Below are 19,280 nucleotides of genomic sequence, written 5' to 3'. Positions count from 1 at the left end.
CGTGTGCCGAGACAGGACTTAACTTTTTAAAAGCCATGGCCGACTTTTCTTCTACACGTCTACCCGGCAGACAAAGTGGCAGCTCATTTTGCCAGTTATGTTTTCATATGCCCACAAAGTTGACGTATTGTACAACTCGTATTGACATTACTAGAAGCTTAGGCACCAGTTACTTCCCTTGTAATGGAACTTGAAAAGGTTCTGGAAATCTTTGTCCTGAAGAGCTCCACTGATATCATTCAGCTGCCCTGGAAAGTACAGTATGTTTCATTGTCCATTATTAAGATTCTTCCATTATTAACAGTTTCCTTTGAATATTTTTGTCAAACTATTTCTTATACGCAGTACCCAGATACCTAGTTGAGGTAGAGGATAACTTTCCTCATTAGCTCCTAATGCCAGCCATTCATTACCAGTGTCACACGCCCTAATGACACAATTCATCTACTAGAAATAGACCATCAGAACAGCTACAGTAGAAATCTAGGATTCTACTCAATTTCTGCCTTACTGTAACTGTCCATGTCTGAGAATAGATGGAAGACTGATTGTGACCAGGAGACTGAGACATGTCCTGTTCTCTATAGTACCACTGAGACTAACATTAACAAGGAGACTGAGACATGGCCTGTTCTCTATAGCACCACTGAGACTAACATTAACAAGGAGACTGAGACATGTCCTGTTCTCTATAGTACCACTGAGACTAACATTAACAAGGAGACTGAGACATGGCCTGTTCTCTATAGTACCACTGAGACTAACATTAACAAGGAGGAGACTGAGACATGGCCTGTTCTCTATAGTACCACTGAGACTAACATTAACAAGGAGACTGAGACATGGCCTGTTCTCTATAGTACCACTGAGACTAACATTAACAAGGAGACTGAGACATGGCCTGTTCTCTATAGTACCACTGAGACTAACATTAACAAGGAGGTTGAGACATGTCCTGTTCTCTATAGTACCACTGAGACTAACATTAACAAGGAGGAGACTGAGACATGTCCTGTTCTCTATAGTACCACTGAGACTAACATTAACAAGGAGACTGACACATGGCCTGTTCTCTATAGTACCACTGAGACTAACATTAACAAGGAGGAGACTGAGACATGTCCTGTTCTCTATAGTACCACTGAGACTAACATTAACAAGGAGGAGACTGAGACATGGCCTGTTCTCTATAGTACCACTGAGACTAACATTAACAAGGAGACTGAGACATGGCCTGTTCTCTATAGTACCACTGAGACTAACATTAACAAGGAGACTGAGACATGTCCTGTTCTCTATAGTACCACTGAGACTAACATTAACAAGGAGGAGACTGACACATGGCCTGTTCTCTATAGTACCACTGAGACTAACATTAACAAGGAGACTGACACATGGCCTGTTCTCTATAGTACCACTGAGACTAACATTAACAAGGAGGAGACTGAGACATGGCCTGTTCTCTATAGTACCACTGAGACTAACATTAACAAGGAGGAGACTGAGACATGGCCTGTTCTCTATAGTACCACTGAGACTAACATTAACAAGGAGACTGAGACATGTCCTGTTCTCTATAGTACCACTGAGACTAACATTAACAAGGAGACTGAGACATGGCCTGTTCTCTATAGTACCACTGAGACTAACATTAACAAGGAGACTGACACATGGCCTGTTCTCTATAGTACCACTGAGACTAACATTAACAAGGAGACTGAGACATGTCCTGTTCTCTATAGTACCACTGAGACTAACATCATGGTTTTCATCTACTCACTGTTTGCCCGGTGCCAACTTGGACATCGTGGTCCTTAGCACGTGGCCGCATGCCAGCACCTCGCTAGGCAGCTCAGGAACCTCTCCACCGAGTTGACTGCCATCTTTCTTCCCCCTTTTCTTTCCCTTTATTCCTTCCCTGGCAATTTTCTCCGGGTTCTGTCTCCAACAGAATGGTAATCCTCCAGCTGAGCCTTAAAGCCCAGAGGACCGAGGGGAGGGGGCCAAGCCCCGGCCCAACGGAGTAAGCTTGGGCGATATCCAGATTCATACCTTCATACCGACCTTGTGCCAAACCGGGATATTCGGTAAAACCGGCACGGAACACAAGGGGCGCTGTTTTCAAACCCCACTGAAATCCGAAGGTTAGCAATGCTAAAAAGTCCCATAGAGAATGCTAACAAGCGAGTTGTGAAGATTTTATACAGTCTGACCTAAACTACACAACCAACTCAAAAATGCTACTTACAGTTTGCTGCACACACAAAACAAATATAAGCCACAAGGCTCTTGATCCAAGAGGGGATTCTCTGCAGCTAGATAGCTAACTAGCTACTAAATTAGCAAATCAAATGCACAACTGCAGAGCATTTATCACATTTTAGACAGTTAACTTACTAGTTCTAAGATATCTAGCTGGCAAACATTTAGTTGTGAATTCCATACTGTAATTTGATCACCTGGCACATGCTGCACAACAGTGACTCACAAGGCCCCAGTCTTTTGTTTTAGTGTGCTTGTAAACAAACACCACATGTAAACTTCATAATGAAAAATGATGTGACAGGTGAAATGAACACAATCTTTATCTCCTAATGTATTGCACAAGTTGACTGCAGGTATTTACTTAAAAAGGAGTTATAAATATTCACATTTATTAAAAAAAACTTAATTGGTATTGAAAAAATGTCCCATGGCTTTTTCCAAATACCCCGGTATACCACCTAAAACCGTCTCGGACCGAGAGCATCCTACATACACATACAGATATACAGCCGTATAGACACACACACACATACACACACGGCCAAATGGGGAGACACACAAATGTACACACACAACTGTCATAGACATGTCCGGACTGTTTATGATATGAGGATATGACCTCTGAAAGTCACACGATTGACAGATATGTCAAGTAAACAGTTCCCAATGCTTTCCCGGCGACCGACCGACCGACCGACAGCTCACGCTGTGTACTAGTCAGTAATTGCTGTGAACGATGCCTCCTCTGCATTCCGTCTAATGGCTCGTGTCATTACAGAGAAGCTGTAGTGAAATGAACCGGACTTAATGTATTTCCTACAGTTATGAATCAGATGGATGTATATCCTCCTCAGGCCCTCTTTGTAAAATAGCTTTATGTTTATGGAGAGAGCGAGCCCAAGTATTCCCAGTTGTTGGCTGTTTCTGTGATTGAATATTTTGTTGATGATTAGATTGTTTACATTTTTTATTATGGGAGGTGAGGAGAATTTTCTCTCAGTGCCCAAGGAAATATGTTGTAACTCTGTGGAATGACATTTATTTATTATCTTCCCTTTACTCAAATATACAGGGGAATCAATTCCAAGTGTGTGTGTGTGGCGTGTGTGTGGAGTGTGTGCTCATTTATATGTGTAATATACAGCAAGTCCCACACCACTCTGTTCAATATCCAAGGTCATGGCACCGCTGGAATCTGTCATATAAACAGATAGTCTAGTCTCCCCAAATAAGCATCTCCTCAGTGTGTCATGATGGATAGATGTACTATGGCCAGCATACATTTGCATATAGAGTTATATTTCTCTCTATATATATATATATTTTCCCCATATGTTCAGTTTTCATACATTTTGGCATTGCCCTCGACTTGATTCCTTTGACCTGCAACCAATGGAAATGCCACAGTCTCTCTGACATTCTTTCCCTGTGTTGTGTCTGAGTCGTCTGGTATAAAATAGAAAGCAGATATACCCATGTCTAACCACAGATTGTTCTGAGAAAGCACCAAATGACATTTTTTCACATTGCTGTGGGTAGACTGGAATAACGCCAGTACAAGTGCATTAAAACATGATAGGGTGGGTTTGACAGTTGGTGTGGAGCTCTAAGGTCACCCTTTGCTATGTAAAATATGTACAAAGTCTAGACTGTATTTTGTGTATGTGTTCATACACCATTCAGTGGTGTTTATTGTGTTGCTCCCCTCTTCCATTAGAGATGTTGTGCATGTTTAGTGTCCCTCCTTTTGTGTTGTTTGGTTGTGATTATTCCAGCGTGATATTAGTGTGTTTTGTGGTTCCTGGTCAGGCCGACAGCTCTTTCTTGGTTATGTGGTTGTTATTTTGTGTTTCTTCTGTTTTCTTTTTTGTTGTCTTTTATTTCGCTGTCCTTTCCTTTCTCTTCTCTCTGTTCCTTTTGGATGCCGTCCGTCCGTCCATCTCTTCCTCCTCTCTCTCGCTGTCTTCTTCACCTTCATCCACCTCACCCCTACTCATCTCCCCCCCACCCCACCCTCAAAGATGTAGCCCTCCCCACCCCTCCCCTCCCCTCACTGACTCCTGACACTACTGACCATGTAACGCCAGGCTCCAGAGGTGTGGCTAACCCCACTGGCCCCACTCCCTCCGCCCCCCGTGACGTCGTGGCCTCGCTGGTCTCCACCCGCTTCATCAAGCTCACCTGGCGCCCTCCGGCTGAGCCCAACGGAGAAGACCTCACCTACTCTGTCTACTTCAATCAGGAGGGTACCAACAGGTAGGGACCCTACACAGTACAGTATTACACACTACTCAGCGTGTTATAGCGGGTAGGCCCTCTATTCAGTACAGTACAGCATACACACTGCTGAGGGCCCCTATAGCATACACACTGCTGAGGGCCCCTATAGCATACACACTGCTGAGGGCCCCTATAGCATACACACTGCTGAGGGCCCCTATAGCATACACACTGCTGAGGGCCCCTATAGCATACACACTGCTGAGGGCCCCTATAGCATACACACTGCCCAGTGTACAGGTAGACTCTTGCTATGTAATGGTGTGTAGTCTGTAAATACAACACAGTCCACTCAAGTGATGTAGTATTGCTTGCCTTCTATTGATAGTGTGCACTAACTGGGCTGTTGAGTGTGTGTGTGTGCACTAACTGGGCTGTTGTGTGTGTGCACTAACTGGGCTGTTGTGTGTGCGCACTAACTGGGCTGTTGTATGTGTGTGTGTGCACACTAACTGGGCTGTTGTGTGTGTGTGTGTGTGTGTGTGTGTGTGTGTGTGTGTGTGTGTGTGTGCGCACTAACTGGGCTGGTGTGTGTGTGCACTAACTGGGCTGTTGTGTGTGTGTGTGTGTGTGCACTAACTGGGCTAGTGTGTGTGTGCACTAACTGGGCTAGTGTGTGTGTGCACTAACTGGGCTGGTGTGTGTGTGTGTGTGTGGTGTGTGTGTGTGTGTGCGCACTAACTGGGCTGTTGTATGTGTGTGTGTGCACACTAACTGGGCTGTTGTGTGTGTGTGTGTGTGTGTGTGTGCACTAACTGGGCTAGTGTGTGTGTGCACTAACTGGGCTAGTGTGTGTGTGCACTAACTGGGCTGGTGTGTGTGTGTGTGTGTGTGTGTGTGTGTGCGCACTAACTGGGCTGTTGTATGTGTGTGTGTGCACACTAACTGGGCTGTTGTGTGTGTGTGTGTGTGCGCACTAACTGGGCTGGTGTGTGTGTGCACTAACTGGGCTGTTGTGTGTGTGTGTGCACTAACTGGGCTAGTGTGTGTGTGCACTAACTGGGCTGGGTGTGTGTGTGTGTGTGTGTGTGTGTGTGTGCACTAACTGGGCTGGTGTGTGCACTAACTGGGCTGGTGTGTGTGTGTGTGTGTGCGCGCACTAACTGGGCTGTTGTGTGTGTGTGTGTGCACTAACTGGGCTGGTGTGTGTGTGTGTGTGTGTGCACTAACTGGGCTGGTGTGTGTGTGCACTAACTGGGCTGGTGTGTGTGTGCACTAACTGGGCTGGTGTGTGTGTGCACTAACTGGGCTGGTGTGTGTGTGTGTGTGTGTGTACACTAACTGGGCTGTTGAGAGTGTGTGTGTGTGCACTAACTGGGCTGTTGAGAGTGTGTGTGTGTGCACTAACTGGGCTGTTGAGTGTGTGTGTGCACTAACTGGGCTGTTGTGTTTGTGTGTGTGTGTGTGCACTAACTGGGCTGTTGAGTGTGTGTGTGTGTGTGTGTGCACTAACTGGGCTGGAGTGTGTGTGTGTGTGTGTGTGTGCACTAACTGGGCTGTTGAGTGTGTGTGTGCACTAACTGGGCTGTTGAGTGTGTGTGTGCACTAACTGGGCTGTTGAGTGTGTGTGTGTGCACTAACTGGGCTGTTGAGTGTGTGTGTGTGCACTAACTGGGCTGTTGAGAGTGTGTGTGTGTGTGCACTAACTGGGCTGGTGTGTGTGTGTGTGTGTGTGTGTGTGTGTGTGTGGGTGCGCACTAACTGGGCTGGTGTGTGTGTGTGCACTAACTGGGCTGTTGTGTGTGTGTGTGTGTGTGTGTGTGTGTGTGTGTGTGTGTGTGTGTGCACTAACTGGGCTGTTGTGTGTGTGTGTGTGTGTGTGTGTGTGTCTCTCTCAGGGAGCGTATCCTGAACACCAGTCGGCCAGGTGAGATGCAGGTGACCATTCAGAACCTGATGCCCGACTCCAAGTACAAGTTCCGGGTGGTGGCACACAACAAGAACGGCCTGGGAGAGAGCTCTGCCATCCTCAAGGTGGCCACCCAGGGTGAAGGTAAAACACACACACACACACACACACACAAACAAACATAAACACCTACACAGGGATAAACATGAACCCAGACCACCCTACTGTCTCTGAGGACTACAGTCCTCTCCTCTCTAGGCCGTAGAAAACATCCTCTGTAGTGGTTGTTCATTTCCTTCCATTTCCTTACCTGTGTGTGTGAGGTGTGTGTATAAACATGTCCTCCCATGCTGTGGCTTAGGAAAGAAGGGTGTGTGTGTAGTGGGGTATGGTAGGCAGGCTGAATGAAAATACATCCTCCTTCTCTCCAGTTCTCCAATCCGTAATACCTCCTCCGTCAAACATTAACACTGTATCCATTCACAGTGTATGCCAGGCCTTACTAGGATGTTGTGACTGGAGTGTTTTCCCCTCACAGCTCTACAGTAGACATGCTAAGGGCTTCCCTCTCCATGGTACAGTAGAGGTGAACGCCCTCCTATTCATCTCTCCTTCTCTCTCCCCCGCCACGGCTCAGCCTATTCATCTCTCCTTCTCTCTCCCCCGTCACGGCTCAGCCTATTCATCTCTCCTTCTCTCTCCCCCGTCACGGCTCAGCCTATTCATCTCTCCTTCTCTCTCCCCGTCACGGCTCAGCCTATTCATCTCTCCCCCGTCACGGCTCAGCCTATTCATCTCTCCTTCTCTCTCCCCGTCACGGCTCAGCCTATTCATCTCTCCTTCTCTCTCCCCCGTCACGGCTCAGCCTATTCATCTCTCCCCCGTCACGGCTCAGCCTATTCATCTCTCCTTCTCTCTCCCCCGCCACGGCTCAGCCTATTCATCTCTCCTTCTCTCTCCCCCGTCACGGCTCAGCCTATTCATCTCTCCTTCTCTCTCCCCCGTCACGGCTCAGCCTATTCATCTCTCCTTCTCTCTCCCCGTCACGGCTCAGCCTATTCATCTCTCCCCCGTCACGGCTCAGCCTATTCATCTCTCCTTCTCTCTCCCCGTCACGGCTCAGCCTATTCATCTCTCCTTCTCTCTCCCCCGTCACAGCTCAGCCTATTCATCTCTCCCCCGTCACGGCTCAGCCTATTCATCTCTCCTTCTCTCTCCCCCGTCCTGGCTCAGCCTATTCATCTCTCCCCGTCACGGCTCAGCCTATTCATCTCTCCTTCTCTCTCCCCCGTCAAGGCTCAGCCTATTCATCTCTCCTTCTCTCTCCCCCGTCACGGCTCAGCCTATTCATCTCTCCTTCTCTCTCCCCCGTCAAGGCTCAGCCTATTCATCTCTCCTTCTCTCTCCCTCGTCACGGCTCAGCCTATTCATCTCTCCTCTCTCCCTCGTCACGGCTCAGCCTATTCATCTCTCCCCGTCACGGCTCAGCCTATTCATCTCTCCCCGTCACGGCTCAGCCTATTCATCTCTCCTTCTCTCTCCCCCGTCACGGCTCAGCCTATTCATCTCTCCTTCTCTCTCCCCCTCACGGCTCAGCCTATTCATCTCTCCCCCTCACGGCTCAGCCTATTCATCTCTCCCCCGTCACGGCTCAGCCTATTCATCTCTCATTCTCTCTCCCCCGTCACGGCTCAGCCTATTCATCTCTCATTCTCTCTCCCCCGTCACGGCTCAGCCTATTCATCTCTCCTTCTCTCTCCCCCGTCACGGCTCAGCCTATTCATCTCTCCCCCGTCACGGCTCAGCCTATTCGTCTCTCCCCCGTCACGGCTCAGCCTATTCGTCTCTCCCCCGTCACGGCTCAGCCTATTCATCTCTCCCCCGTCACGGCTCAGCCTATTCGTCTCTCCCCCGTCACGGCTCAGCCTATTCATCTCTCATTCTCTCTCCCCCGTCACGGCTCAGCCTATTCATCTCTCCTTCTCTCTCCCCCATCACGGCTCAGCCTATTCATCTCTCCCCCGTCACGGCTCAGCCTATTCGTCTCTCCCCCGTCACGGCTCAGCCTATTCATCTCTCCCCCGTCACGGCTCAGCCTATTCATCTCTCCTTCTCTCTCCCCGTCACGGCTCAGCCTATTCGTCTCTCCCCCGTCACGGCTCAGCCTATTCATCTCTCCTTCTCTCTCCCCGTCACGGCTCAGCCTATTCATCTCTCCCCCGTCACGGCTCAGCCTATTCATCTCTCCTTCTCTCTCCCCATCACGGCTCAGCCTATTCATCTCTCCTTCTCTCTCCCCCGTCACGGCTCAGCCTATTCATCTCTCCCCCGTCACGGCTCAGCCTATTCATCTCTCATTCTCTCTCCCCCGTCACGGCTCAGCCTATTCATCTCTCCTTCTCTCTCCCCCGTCACGGCTCAGCCTATTCGTCTCTCCCCCGTCACGGCTCAGCCTATTCGTCTCTCCCCCGTCACGGCTCAGCCTATTCATCTCTCCCCCGTCACTGCTCAGCCTATTCATCTCTCCTTCTCTCTCCCCCGTCACGGCTCAGCCTATTCATCTCTCCTTCTCTCTCCCCGTCACGGCTCAGCCTATTCATCTCTCCCCCGTCACGGCTCAGCCTATTCATCTCTCCTTCTCTCTCCCCGTCACGGCTCAGCCTATTCATCTCTCCTTCCCTCTCCCTCGTCACGGCTCAGCCTATTCATCTCTCCTTCTCTCTCCCCCGTCACGGCTCAGCCTATTCATCTCTCTCCCCGTCACGGCTCAGCCTATTCATCTCTCCCCCGTCACGGCTCAGCCTATTCATCTCTCCTTCTCTCTCCCCCGTCACGGCTCAGCCTATTCATCTCTCCTTCTCTCTCCCCCATCACGGCTCAGCCTATTAATCTCTCCTCTCTCCCGCCATCACGGCTCAGCCGTTGCCCAGTTTCTGGGTCAGTCTCTTCCTCTCTACCTGTGTCCTTTGCACCTGGCACTCCATAATGTGTGCCGGCGGGAGCCTAACTACCCATGGGGATAGCAAAGGGGGCAGCCAGTGCCAGGGACAAATGTGTCTGTCTGTCTGACAGCATCTCTTCTAGGTTATAAATGAATGTTTAAACTGTTGACCTGATTCCAAGTACCAGATCTGGACCAACCACACTGCATCCCTCACTGTATATAGTTTACACACACCAGACACCTACTATATATACTGACAAATGAGAGCCTCCGTGTACTACCGGGCATATCTGCAGCTAACACACAGCGAAGGTACATGTTCCTTTCCCTTAGAGAAGAATTGGGGTGTTTGTCAGTGAAACTGGGGTCTCAAGTATTTTCCATGTTTGATGGACAAAGGCGTAGTTTGTATTACATATAGAAACAACATGGTCTGTCTGTTAAAACACTGCTATTTGTTCCGTGTGTGTGTGTATATACAGTGTATTTTGATTTGTTTAACACTTTTTTGGTTACTCCATGATTCCATATGTGTTATTTCATAGTTTTGAGGTCTTCACTATTATTCTACAATGTAGAAAATAGTAAAAATAAAGAAAAACCCTTGAATGAGTAGGTGTGTCCAAACTTTTGACTGGTACTGTATATACTCTACCATTCAAAAGTTTGGGGTCACTTAGAAATGTCCTTGTTTTTGAAAGAAAATGTAAAAAATGGTCTATTAGTCTTGTCTTCACTGTTGACGTTGAGACTGGTATTTTGTGGGTACTATTTAATGAAGCTGCCAGTTGAGGACTTTTGAGGCATCTGTTTCTCAAACTAGACACTCTAATGTACTTGTCCTCTTGCTCAGTGGTGCCCTGGGCCCTCCCACTCCTCTTTCTATTCTGGTTAGAGCCAGTTTGCGCTGTTCTGTGAAGGGAGTAGCACACAGCGTTGTACGAGATCTTCACTTTCTTGACAATTCCTCGCATGTAATAGCCTTCATTTCTTAGAACAAGAATAGACTGATGAGTTTCAGAAGAAAGGTCTTTGTTTCTGGCCATTTTGAGCCTGTAATCGAACCCACAAATGCTGATGCTCCAGATACTCAACTAGTCTAAAGAAGGCCAGTTATATTGCTTCTTTAATCTGCACAACAGTTTTCAGCTGTGCTAACATAATTGCAAAAGGGTTTTCTAATGCTCAATTAGCCTTTTAAAATGACAAACTTGGATTAGCTAACACAATGTGCCATTGGAATCACAGGAGTGATGGTTGCTGAAAATGGGCCTCTGTACGCCTATGTAGATATTCCATTAAAAATCAGCCGTTTCCAGCTACAATAGTCATTTACAACATTAACAATCTCTACACTGTATTTCTGATCAATTTGACGTTATTTTAATGGACCAAAAATGGGATTTTCTTTCAATAACAAGGACATTTCTAAGTGACCCCACACTTTTGAACGGTAGTGTACATGCATTCACACGACATCCTCAACACCACAGAAGTTCTCTCTTGAGGACTAGGTATGGTTAATGATGCATTACATTTGCCACACAGCTCAGTTTCTCAGACCCTTTCGTTATCCCTCTAGAGACTACATCCTCTAGTAGATGTGTGGCTCTCCACACCTGCTACCACAGTCTCATGTTAAACAGCTACGCCGGCCGGCACCAGAGCTGTTAATTGAATGTAATGACTCATGTCCCTGTAGAGCAAACAACAATGGAAACACCCCCCTCCCTCCTCAACCACTTGGTTTAGTCCCAGCCGCTCTCTCTCGGCTAACCAATTCCAATTAACTTAATACTTCAAATAAATTCCTCTGTAAACCAAGCATGACCCTGTCTGTCCCCGCTCCCCCCTCTCACCTACTGGAATACCATGCTAGGGGGATTGGTGGGATGATGTGGGGGAATGACCACAGCATGTGTGTCAGGCTTTGCGGTTACAGAAATAAACAGGGGGACATTCCAAAATGTCAGTCTTTCAAATTGGGACCGAATGGTCTCCAAGTGATTGAATGAGAGTGTGGTTTTGTGCAAGTGTGGTTTTATGATATGGCTTACATATGAAAAAAATACAAATATTGAGATTTGGGGGGAAAATGCCTTCCTGTGTCTTTTTTATTTTGGGATTCATACTAAGTGTCCGCTGTCTCCTTTGGTGTTTCCAGTGCAGGTTCCTGGCCCCGCCCCCAACCTCCAGGCTGTGTCGACCACACCCACCTCCGTCACCCTCAGCTGGGACACGCCCCTCACTGGCAACGGCGACGTCCTCACCTACAAGGTCTACTACATGGAGAAGGGTCTGGACCTGGAACAGGTAAGACCCAGTGTGATGGGTTGGGAGTTAGATGGCCCTATATGTTGAAATAGTGATCATCATATTCTGTGAGAGAGATTAGTCTTGTGATGGTGTAACAACAAGACTGCAAACAAGCAAAACAGAACAGCGAAATTAACCGTTGCTTTTTCCGGCTTAGCATCAGCGATATATCAGCACCATATAGCCCATTGAAGTGTCCCAGCTCTGTCACAGCCCAGTAGACTGCCTTGAAACTCCTGTTCCCTGAAGCTCCAAAGCCTCTGCTCTATTCCCACTCTATCAGAAAGCTGGCAGCACCACCCTCCCTATTCCCCAGTCTCCCAGCAGGCCACAGTGCAGCGCACCGCAGCACAGCCTCCTGAGTCATCCAGCCCTGCCAGCCCAACCAGCCAGGTGTTAAAGAGCCTTTAATATGATAATGGATGAAATGTCAGCCAGCACAACGAGTAATGATGCTGTTGCTGCTGCCATCCCTCGCTCCCTAGAGGAGAGAGAGAGGCTGACAGGAAGAGAAGAGGCTGATCAGACGATCTCTTTATCTGAAAAGAGAGGAACAAAGGTTGAATCCAGAGAACAGGGTAGCTAACGGGGTGTTAGAGTGGATGAATTATTGAGACGGGGAAGGCTTCAGGAAGTGGCATGTCTACAGGGAGGAAGCTGTCACAATGGCGCGCCTGACTTCAGTTGGACACTTAGACACTGTGGTTTTACTACCCAGGGATGAAGATTAGGGCGGTCCCCAAATAGAAGGGGCTTTTTAAAATAAGTAGCTAGGTTTCCATCCAATTGGCAACAGATTTTTATGCAAATATTCAAAAATCTGCATCAGAACAATATGCGCATTTTCACACCAGATAACTGTTTCTATCAAATGTACTTGTTGCGGTTAAAAGGCTGTGCGTGATGACGTAGTGCCCATAAAATAACTTTTGCGGTTAAACTCCCATGTACCGAAAAATTTAAAAAAAGTTCAATGTGTTTCTATCGAATTTCCAACGACTGATGGTTTTGTGACAAAAAATGTTGCGTTATATAGTGAATGTGCCAACTCTGGTCTTGGCATGTGCACTATAGACAACAGCTCGCAGATACAATGTGTGTATAGCCTACACGATAAGATTATTATGGACAAAAAGAGCAAGATTATTTTTATCATCATGTCATCAGAACATTATGTCATCAGAATTAGACCCTTGATATTTATTGGAAAGGAGCATGAAGCTCATCACCGTGCGCTTTCACCACCCTGTGAAGTTCATCATAAAAGAAAAGATTAAGAACAGACACTGGCCTTGAAGGCAGAGTTCCTCTGTCCAGTGTCTGTTCTTCTGCCCATTTTCATCTTTTCTTTTTATTGGCCAGTCTGAGATATGGCTTTTTCTTTACAACTCTGCCTAGAAGGCCAGCATCCCAGAGTCGCCTCTTCACTGTTGACGTTGAGACTGGTGTTTTGTGGGTACTATTTAATGAAGCTGCCAGTTGAGGACTTGTGAGGTGTCTGTTTTTTTTCAAACTAGACACTCTAATGTACTTGTCCTCTTGCTCAGTGGTGCACCGGTGCCTCCCACTCTTTCTATTCTGGTTAGAGCCAGTTTGCGCTGTTCTGTGAAGGGAGTAGTACACAGCGTTGTACGAGATCTTCAGTTTCTTGGCAATTTCTCACATGGAATAGCCTTAATTTCTCAGAACAAGAATAGACTGATGAGTTTCAGAAGCAAGTCCTTTGTTTCTGGACATTTTGAGCCTGTACTCGAACCCACAAATGCTGATGTGCCGGATACTCAACTAGTCTAAAGAAGGCCAGTTTTATTGCTGCTTTAATCAGCACAAGTTTTTAGCTGTGCTAACATAATTTCAAAAGGTTTTTCAAATTATCAATTAGCCTTTTAAAATGATCAACTTGGATTAGCTAACACAACCTGCATTGGAACACAGGAGTTTCTGATAATGGGCCTCTGTACGCCTATGTAGATATTCCATTAAAAATCAGCCGTTTCCAGCTACAATAGTCATTTACAACATTAACAATGTCTACACTAGGGATGCACGATATATCGGTGAACATATCGTAATCGGCCGATATTAGGCCGATACCGATGTTGCCGTTTTTAGCTATGTCTAGTTTAACACCCGATGTACAAAACTGATGTCAAAGCTGATGTGCATACCTATTTAACGAAGGCACATGACGTAATGGTGCCACGTAACATTTTGCGCTATAAGTGCAACATAGCATTCCTAAACTAGCCCACAATCTCTGCTGTGTGGATCGAGCAGTCAACAAGTCATTTGAAAAAGTAAGAACATTTCAATGAGACAACTCAAAGGCGAAATCCATTAAAGCCAATATAATGGAATTCTTTGCCCTTGACAATCAACCGTTCTCTGTCGTGGGTGATGTTAGCTTTCGCCGACTGGTTGAGCACCGGTACACACTACCAAGTGCGCTATTTGTCAGATGTTGCCCTACCGGAGTTACACAGTAATAGCGTCACTATTAGCTTCACGACATACTATGGAACGCCGTTTGGGTCTTTGCGTGTCAAAAAATATACAGTAGCACTGTCAAAGCTGTACTAAAAAGTCTGCAAACAAGCAAACATCGGCCACGAACGATGTGTTTACAATACCGCGGTAGTAATAAAGCATCATTTGTTCGACCGCAACTTCTGGGGTAGCTAGCTTTAGCTTGGTACCTAGCTAGCACCAATACAACCAGCCTGAGAACTGCAGTCATTTTCATTATTCTTAGCAATGATTTAGGAATCCTTGTGAGTACGTACTAGCTAGGTTGCCACTTGTTGTTCGCCTATTGAAATTGAACTTCAGTTCATGAAAGAAAATAAATAGCTAGCCAGCTACTTAACCCTGTTGCCCAAAGCTAACGTTATAAGCAGCCAGCTAGCTTCATCTGGCTAGTGAGGCTCGACCTGACCAGGTTATGTGTTGTGAAGCTAGCCACAATAAGGATTAAGTGTAACCGATGTGAAATGGCTAGTTAGTTAGCGGTGGTGCGCGCTAATAGCGTTTCAATCAGTGACGTCACTCGCTCTGAGACTTGAAGTAGGGTTTCCCCTTGCGTTGCAAGGGCCGCGGCTTTTGTGGCGCGATGGGTAACGATGCTTCATGGGTGTCAGTTGTTGTGTGCAAGGGTCCCTGGTTCCAGCCCAGGTTGGGGCGAAGGGGGGGACGGAACCTACACTGTTACATAGGCACAATAGTGGAATTTGCGGTTTGCCTTCAAAATAAAAGTATGTCATTGACAGTGATGCAAATGAATACAAATAATAGAGTTATGCCTATTATGCCTATCTATTTTAAAGGATAATCGCAAAGTCCACTATTGTGGCTAATCCTTATTGTGGCTAGCTTCACATAGATGGGTCCGACCACAATTAATGAAATAAGAACTGTCTTATAAATTAGTTGTTTTAGATGGTAGCTAGCTAACTATAGCTATTGAAACAGATTCATGTTATTTGACACGTCTAATAGTGTTATTTTACGTGTATATCTTTTTGACACGCAAAGACCCAAACGGCCTTCCATAGAAATCTTCGTTGAAAATTAAACGACTGAACAATGAAACAGCACAGCAAGTAAGTGAAAGAAATAGGTTTTGATTATGTTTTACTGGTAATGGGACATGCATAAATGCCAACAAAATAACTTTTTGGTGTGTGTGTGTGTGTGTAACCTTTATTTAACTAGGCAAGTCAGTTAAGAACAAATTCTTATTTACAATAATGGCCCGGACGATGCTGGGCCAATTGTGCGCTGCCCGATAGGACTCCCAATCACGGCCCGATGTGATACACCCTGGATTCGAATCAGGAACTGTAGTGAAGCCTCTTGCACTGAGATGTAGTGCCTTGGACCGCTGCGTCCATGTGTGTGTGTGTTAACTATTTAACTGTACTAGAATGCTTATCGGTATTGTTTTTTTTTGGCAAGGAAAATATCAGTATCGTATCGGCCAAAAGTGTCTCATCGGTGCATCACTAGTCGACACTATTTCTGATCAATTTGATGTGATTTTGATTGACAAAACAAGGACATTTCTAAGTGACCCCAAACTTTTGAACGGTAGTGTAGGTATCAGAAGGGAGGAAGCAGAAAAGTAGTTGTCATCTGCATGGCAATGGTGGGAGAGACCATGTGAGGATATGACGGAGCCGAGTGACTTGGTGTATAGAGAGAAGAGGGCCAAGAACCGAGCCCTTGGGGACACCAGTAGTGAGTACGTAGTGCAGACACAGATCCTCTCCATGTCATGTGATTGCTATTATATCAATATTTGCGCATAAAGGTGTTTGCACCAGCATTTCGCTCATAATTAATTTTACTGACACAAAAAGATCCCACCTTGTCTAGCGAATTTTGTTTTCTGGACATTTGGAAAGTTTAACGACAAATTAGCTCTTTCCATCAGGGCTGTCGTGGCATTTTGTATCCAACATGTACTTTACTGCACGAAAAGGTGGATGGAGACCTGGTTAGTGTCACTATACAGTATACAAAAGGGCTGAATGAAAATTAGCTTATTTTTAGATATGGTGGGTTTATGCGGGTGCGGGGGGTTATGTGTGTGCCAGTAGCAGCTGTAGTAGTGGTGGTGGTAGTAGTGGTGATGATGGTAGTAGTGGTGGTGATTGTGATAGTGGTAGTAATGATAGTAGTAGTAGTAGTAGTAGTAGTAGTAGTAGTAGTAGTAGTAGTAGTAGTAGTAGTAGTAGTAGTAATAGTAATAATGATAGTGGTGGTGACAGTAATAATGGTGGTGATGGTGGTGGTAGTGGTAGCGATGGTAGTGGTAGCGATGGTGGTGTTAGTAGTGGTGATGGCGGTGGTGATAGTAGTACTAGTTGTGGTGATAGTAGTACTAATTGTGGTGGTAGTAGTAGTAGCCGTAGTGGTGATAGTAGTACTAGTTTTGGTGGTGATAGTAGTACTAGTTGTAGTGGTGGTAGTAATAATGGTGGTGATGGTGGTAGTAGGGGTGATGATAGTAGTGGTAGTAGTGGTGGTGGTAGTGGTAGCGATGGTAGTGGTAGCGATTGTGGGGTTAGTAGTGGTGATGGCGGTGGTGATAGTAGTACTAGTTGTGGTGATAGTAGTACTAGTTGTGGTGATAGTAGTACTAGTTGTGGTGATAGTAGTACTAGTTGTGGGGGTGGTGGTAGTAGTAGTAGCAGCAGTAGTGGTGATAGTAGTACTAGTTGTAGTGGTGGTAGTAGTACTAGTTGTAGTAGTGGTGGTGGTAGTGGTAGCGATTGTGGTGTTAGTAGTGGTGATGGCGGTGGTGATAGTAGTACTAGTTGTGGTGATAGTAGTACTAGTTGTGGGGGTGGTGGTAGTAGTAGTGGTGATGGTGGTAGTAGTAGTGGTGATGGTGGTAGTAGTGGTGGTGGTGATAGTAGTAGTAGTGGTGGCGGTGATAGTAGTGGTGGTGGTGATAGTAGTAGTAGTGGTGGTGATAGTGATAGTAGTGGTGGTGGTGATAGTGGTAGTAGTAGTAGTAGTGGTGGTGGTAGTAGTGGTGGTGGTGGTGGTGGTGGTGGTGATAGTGATAGTAGTAGTGGTGGTGGTGATAGTGATAGTAGTAATGGTGGTGGTGATAGTAGTAGTAGTGGTGGTGGTGGTAGTGGTGGTGATAGTAGTAGTGGTGGTAGTAGTAGTAGTAGTGGTGATAGTAGTACTAGTTGTTGTGGTGGTAGTAGTAGTGGTGATAGTAGTACTAGTTGTTGTGGTGGTAGTAGTAGTGGTGATAGTAGTGGTAGTGGTGATAGTAGTACTAGTAGTGGTAGTGGTGATAGTAGTGGTAGTTGTGGTGATGGTAGTAGTGGTGGTGATGGTAGTAGTGGTGGTGATGGTAGTAGTGGTGGTGGTGGTGGTGATAGTAGTAGTAGTAGTAATAGTAGTAGTAGTAGTGGTGGTGGTAGTACTAGTTGTGGTGGTGGTAGTAGTGGTGATAGTAGTAGTAGTAGTAGTAGTAGTGGTGATAGTAGTAGTAGTAGTGGTGATAGTAGTACTAGTTGTTGTAGTGGTGGTGGTGATAGTAGTGGTGGTGATAGTAGTGGTGGTGATAGTAGTGGTGGTAGTAGTAGTGGTGGTAGTAGTAGTGGTGATGGTGGTAGTAGTAGTAGTAGTGGTGATAGTAGTACTAGTGGTGGTGGTAGTGGTGATAGTAGTACTAGTGGTGGTGGTAGTAGTGATAGTAGTACTAGTGGTGGTGGTAGTAGTGATAGTAGTACTAGTTGTGGTGGTGATGGTAGTAGTGGTAGTGGTGGTAGTAGTGGTGATAGTAGTAGTAGTAGTAGTAGTGGTGATAGTAGTACTAGTTGTTGTGGTATTAGTAGTAGTGGTGATAGTAGTAGTGGTGGTGGTGATGGTAGTAGTGGTGGTGGTAGTAGTATTGGTGATAGTAGTAGTAGTGGTGATAGTAGTAGTAGTGGTGATAGTAGTAGTAGTAGTAGTAGTGGTGATAGTAGTACTAGTTGTTGTGGTGGTAGTGGTGGTGGTGGTGATAGTAGTAGTGGTGATAGTAGTAGTAGTAGTGGTGATAGTAGTACTAGTGGTGGTGGTGGTAGTACTAGTGGTGGTGGTAGTAGTGATAGTAGTACTAGTTGTGGTGGTGATGGTAGTAGTGGTAGTGGTGATAGTAGTAGTAGTAGTGGTGATAGTAGTACTAGTTGTTGTGGTATTAGTAGTAGTGGTGATAGTAGTAGTAGTGATGGTGATAGTGGTAGGGGTGATAGTAGTACTAGTGGTGGTGGTAGTAGTACTAGTGGTGATAGTAGTACTAGTGGTGGTGGTAGTAGTGATAGTAGTACTAGTTGTGGTGGTGATGGTGGTGATAGTGGTGGTGATAGTAGTGGTAGCAGTAGTAGTGGTGATAGTAGTAGTAGTAGTGGTGATAGTAGTACTAGTTGTTGTGGTATTAGTAGTAGTGGTGATAGTAGTAGTAGTAGTGATGGTGATAGTGGTAGGGGTGATAGTAGTACTACTAGTTGTGGTGGTAGTAGTACTAGTTGTGGTGGTATTAGTACTAGTTGTGGTGGTGGTAGTAGTACTAGTTGTGGTGGTGGTAGTAGTACTAGTTGTGGTGGTGGTAGTAGTAGTAGTGATTGTGGTAGTGGTGATACTAGTAGTAGTGGTGATTGTGGTAGTGGTAGTAGTAGTATTGGTGGTGATAGTAGTAGTAGTAGTAGTGGTGGTGGTACATTTTACATTTACATTTTAGGCATTTAGCAGACGCTCTTATCCAGAGCGACTTACAGTAGTGAATACATACATTTCATACATTTTTTTCCGCATACTGGTCCCTCGTGGGAATCGAACCCACAACCCTGGCGTTGCAAACACCATGCTCTACCAACTGAGCCACACGGGACCAGGTAGTGGTGATAGTGGTAGTGGTGTTAGTAGTAGTTGTAGCGGTGGTATTAGTAGCGGTGGTGATAGTGGTAGTAGTTGTAGCGGTGGTGATAGTAGTGATGGTAATGGTGGTAGTAGTGGTGATGGTGGTGGTAGTAGTAGTAGTAGTACAAAACAAGGAAAAGTACAAAATAAATCTATAGAAGCACTACTTAACTTTGTGTACCACGTCTCTTTTCAACCTCTCAG

At 46.0% G+C, this 19,280-nt stretch overlaps 1 protein-coding gene across 13 annotated transcripts in view; it reads left to right on the top strand.

Annotated features, from left to right (window-relative positions):
* neo1a (neogenin 1a) overlaps window positions 1-19,280 on the top strand; it is a 230,835-nt gene that overhangs the window by 168,797 nt on the left and 42,758 nt on the right. For 10 of the 13 annotated variants that reach the window (XM_082957922.1, XM_082957921.1, XM_082957920.1 and 7 more), the window contains exons 8-10: window positions 4,287-4,521; window positions 6,384-6,538; window positions 11,503-11,651. In XM_082957922.1, coding sequence (XP_082814048.1) covers window positions 4,287-4,521; window positions 6,384-6,538; window positions 11,503-11,651 — 539 coding nt within the window. The remainder of the gene's footprint in view (window positions 1-4,286; window positions 4,522-6,383; window positions 6,539-11,502; window positions 11,652-19,280) is intronic. The other 3 variants (XM_082957929.1, XM_082957926.1, XM_082957923.1) reach the window with 1 other exon arrangement.

Source organism: Salmo salar, chromosome 11 (genome assembly GCF_965601325.2).
Source record: "Salmo salar chromosome 11, fSalSal1, whole genome shotgun sequence".
NCBI classification, from domain to species: Eukaryota; Metazoa; Chordata; class Actinopteri; order Salmoniformes; family Salmonidae; genus Salmo; species Salmo salar.
Note: the sequence above shows the minus strand (reverse complement) of the source record. Positions and strands in the feature narration are given on the sequence as shown.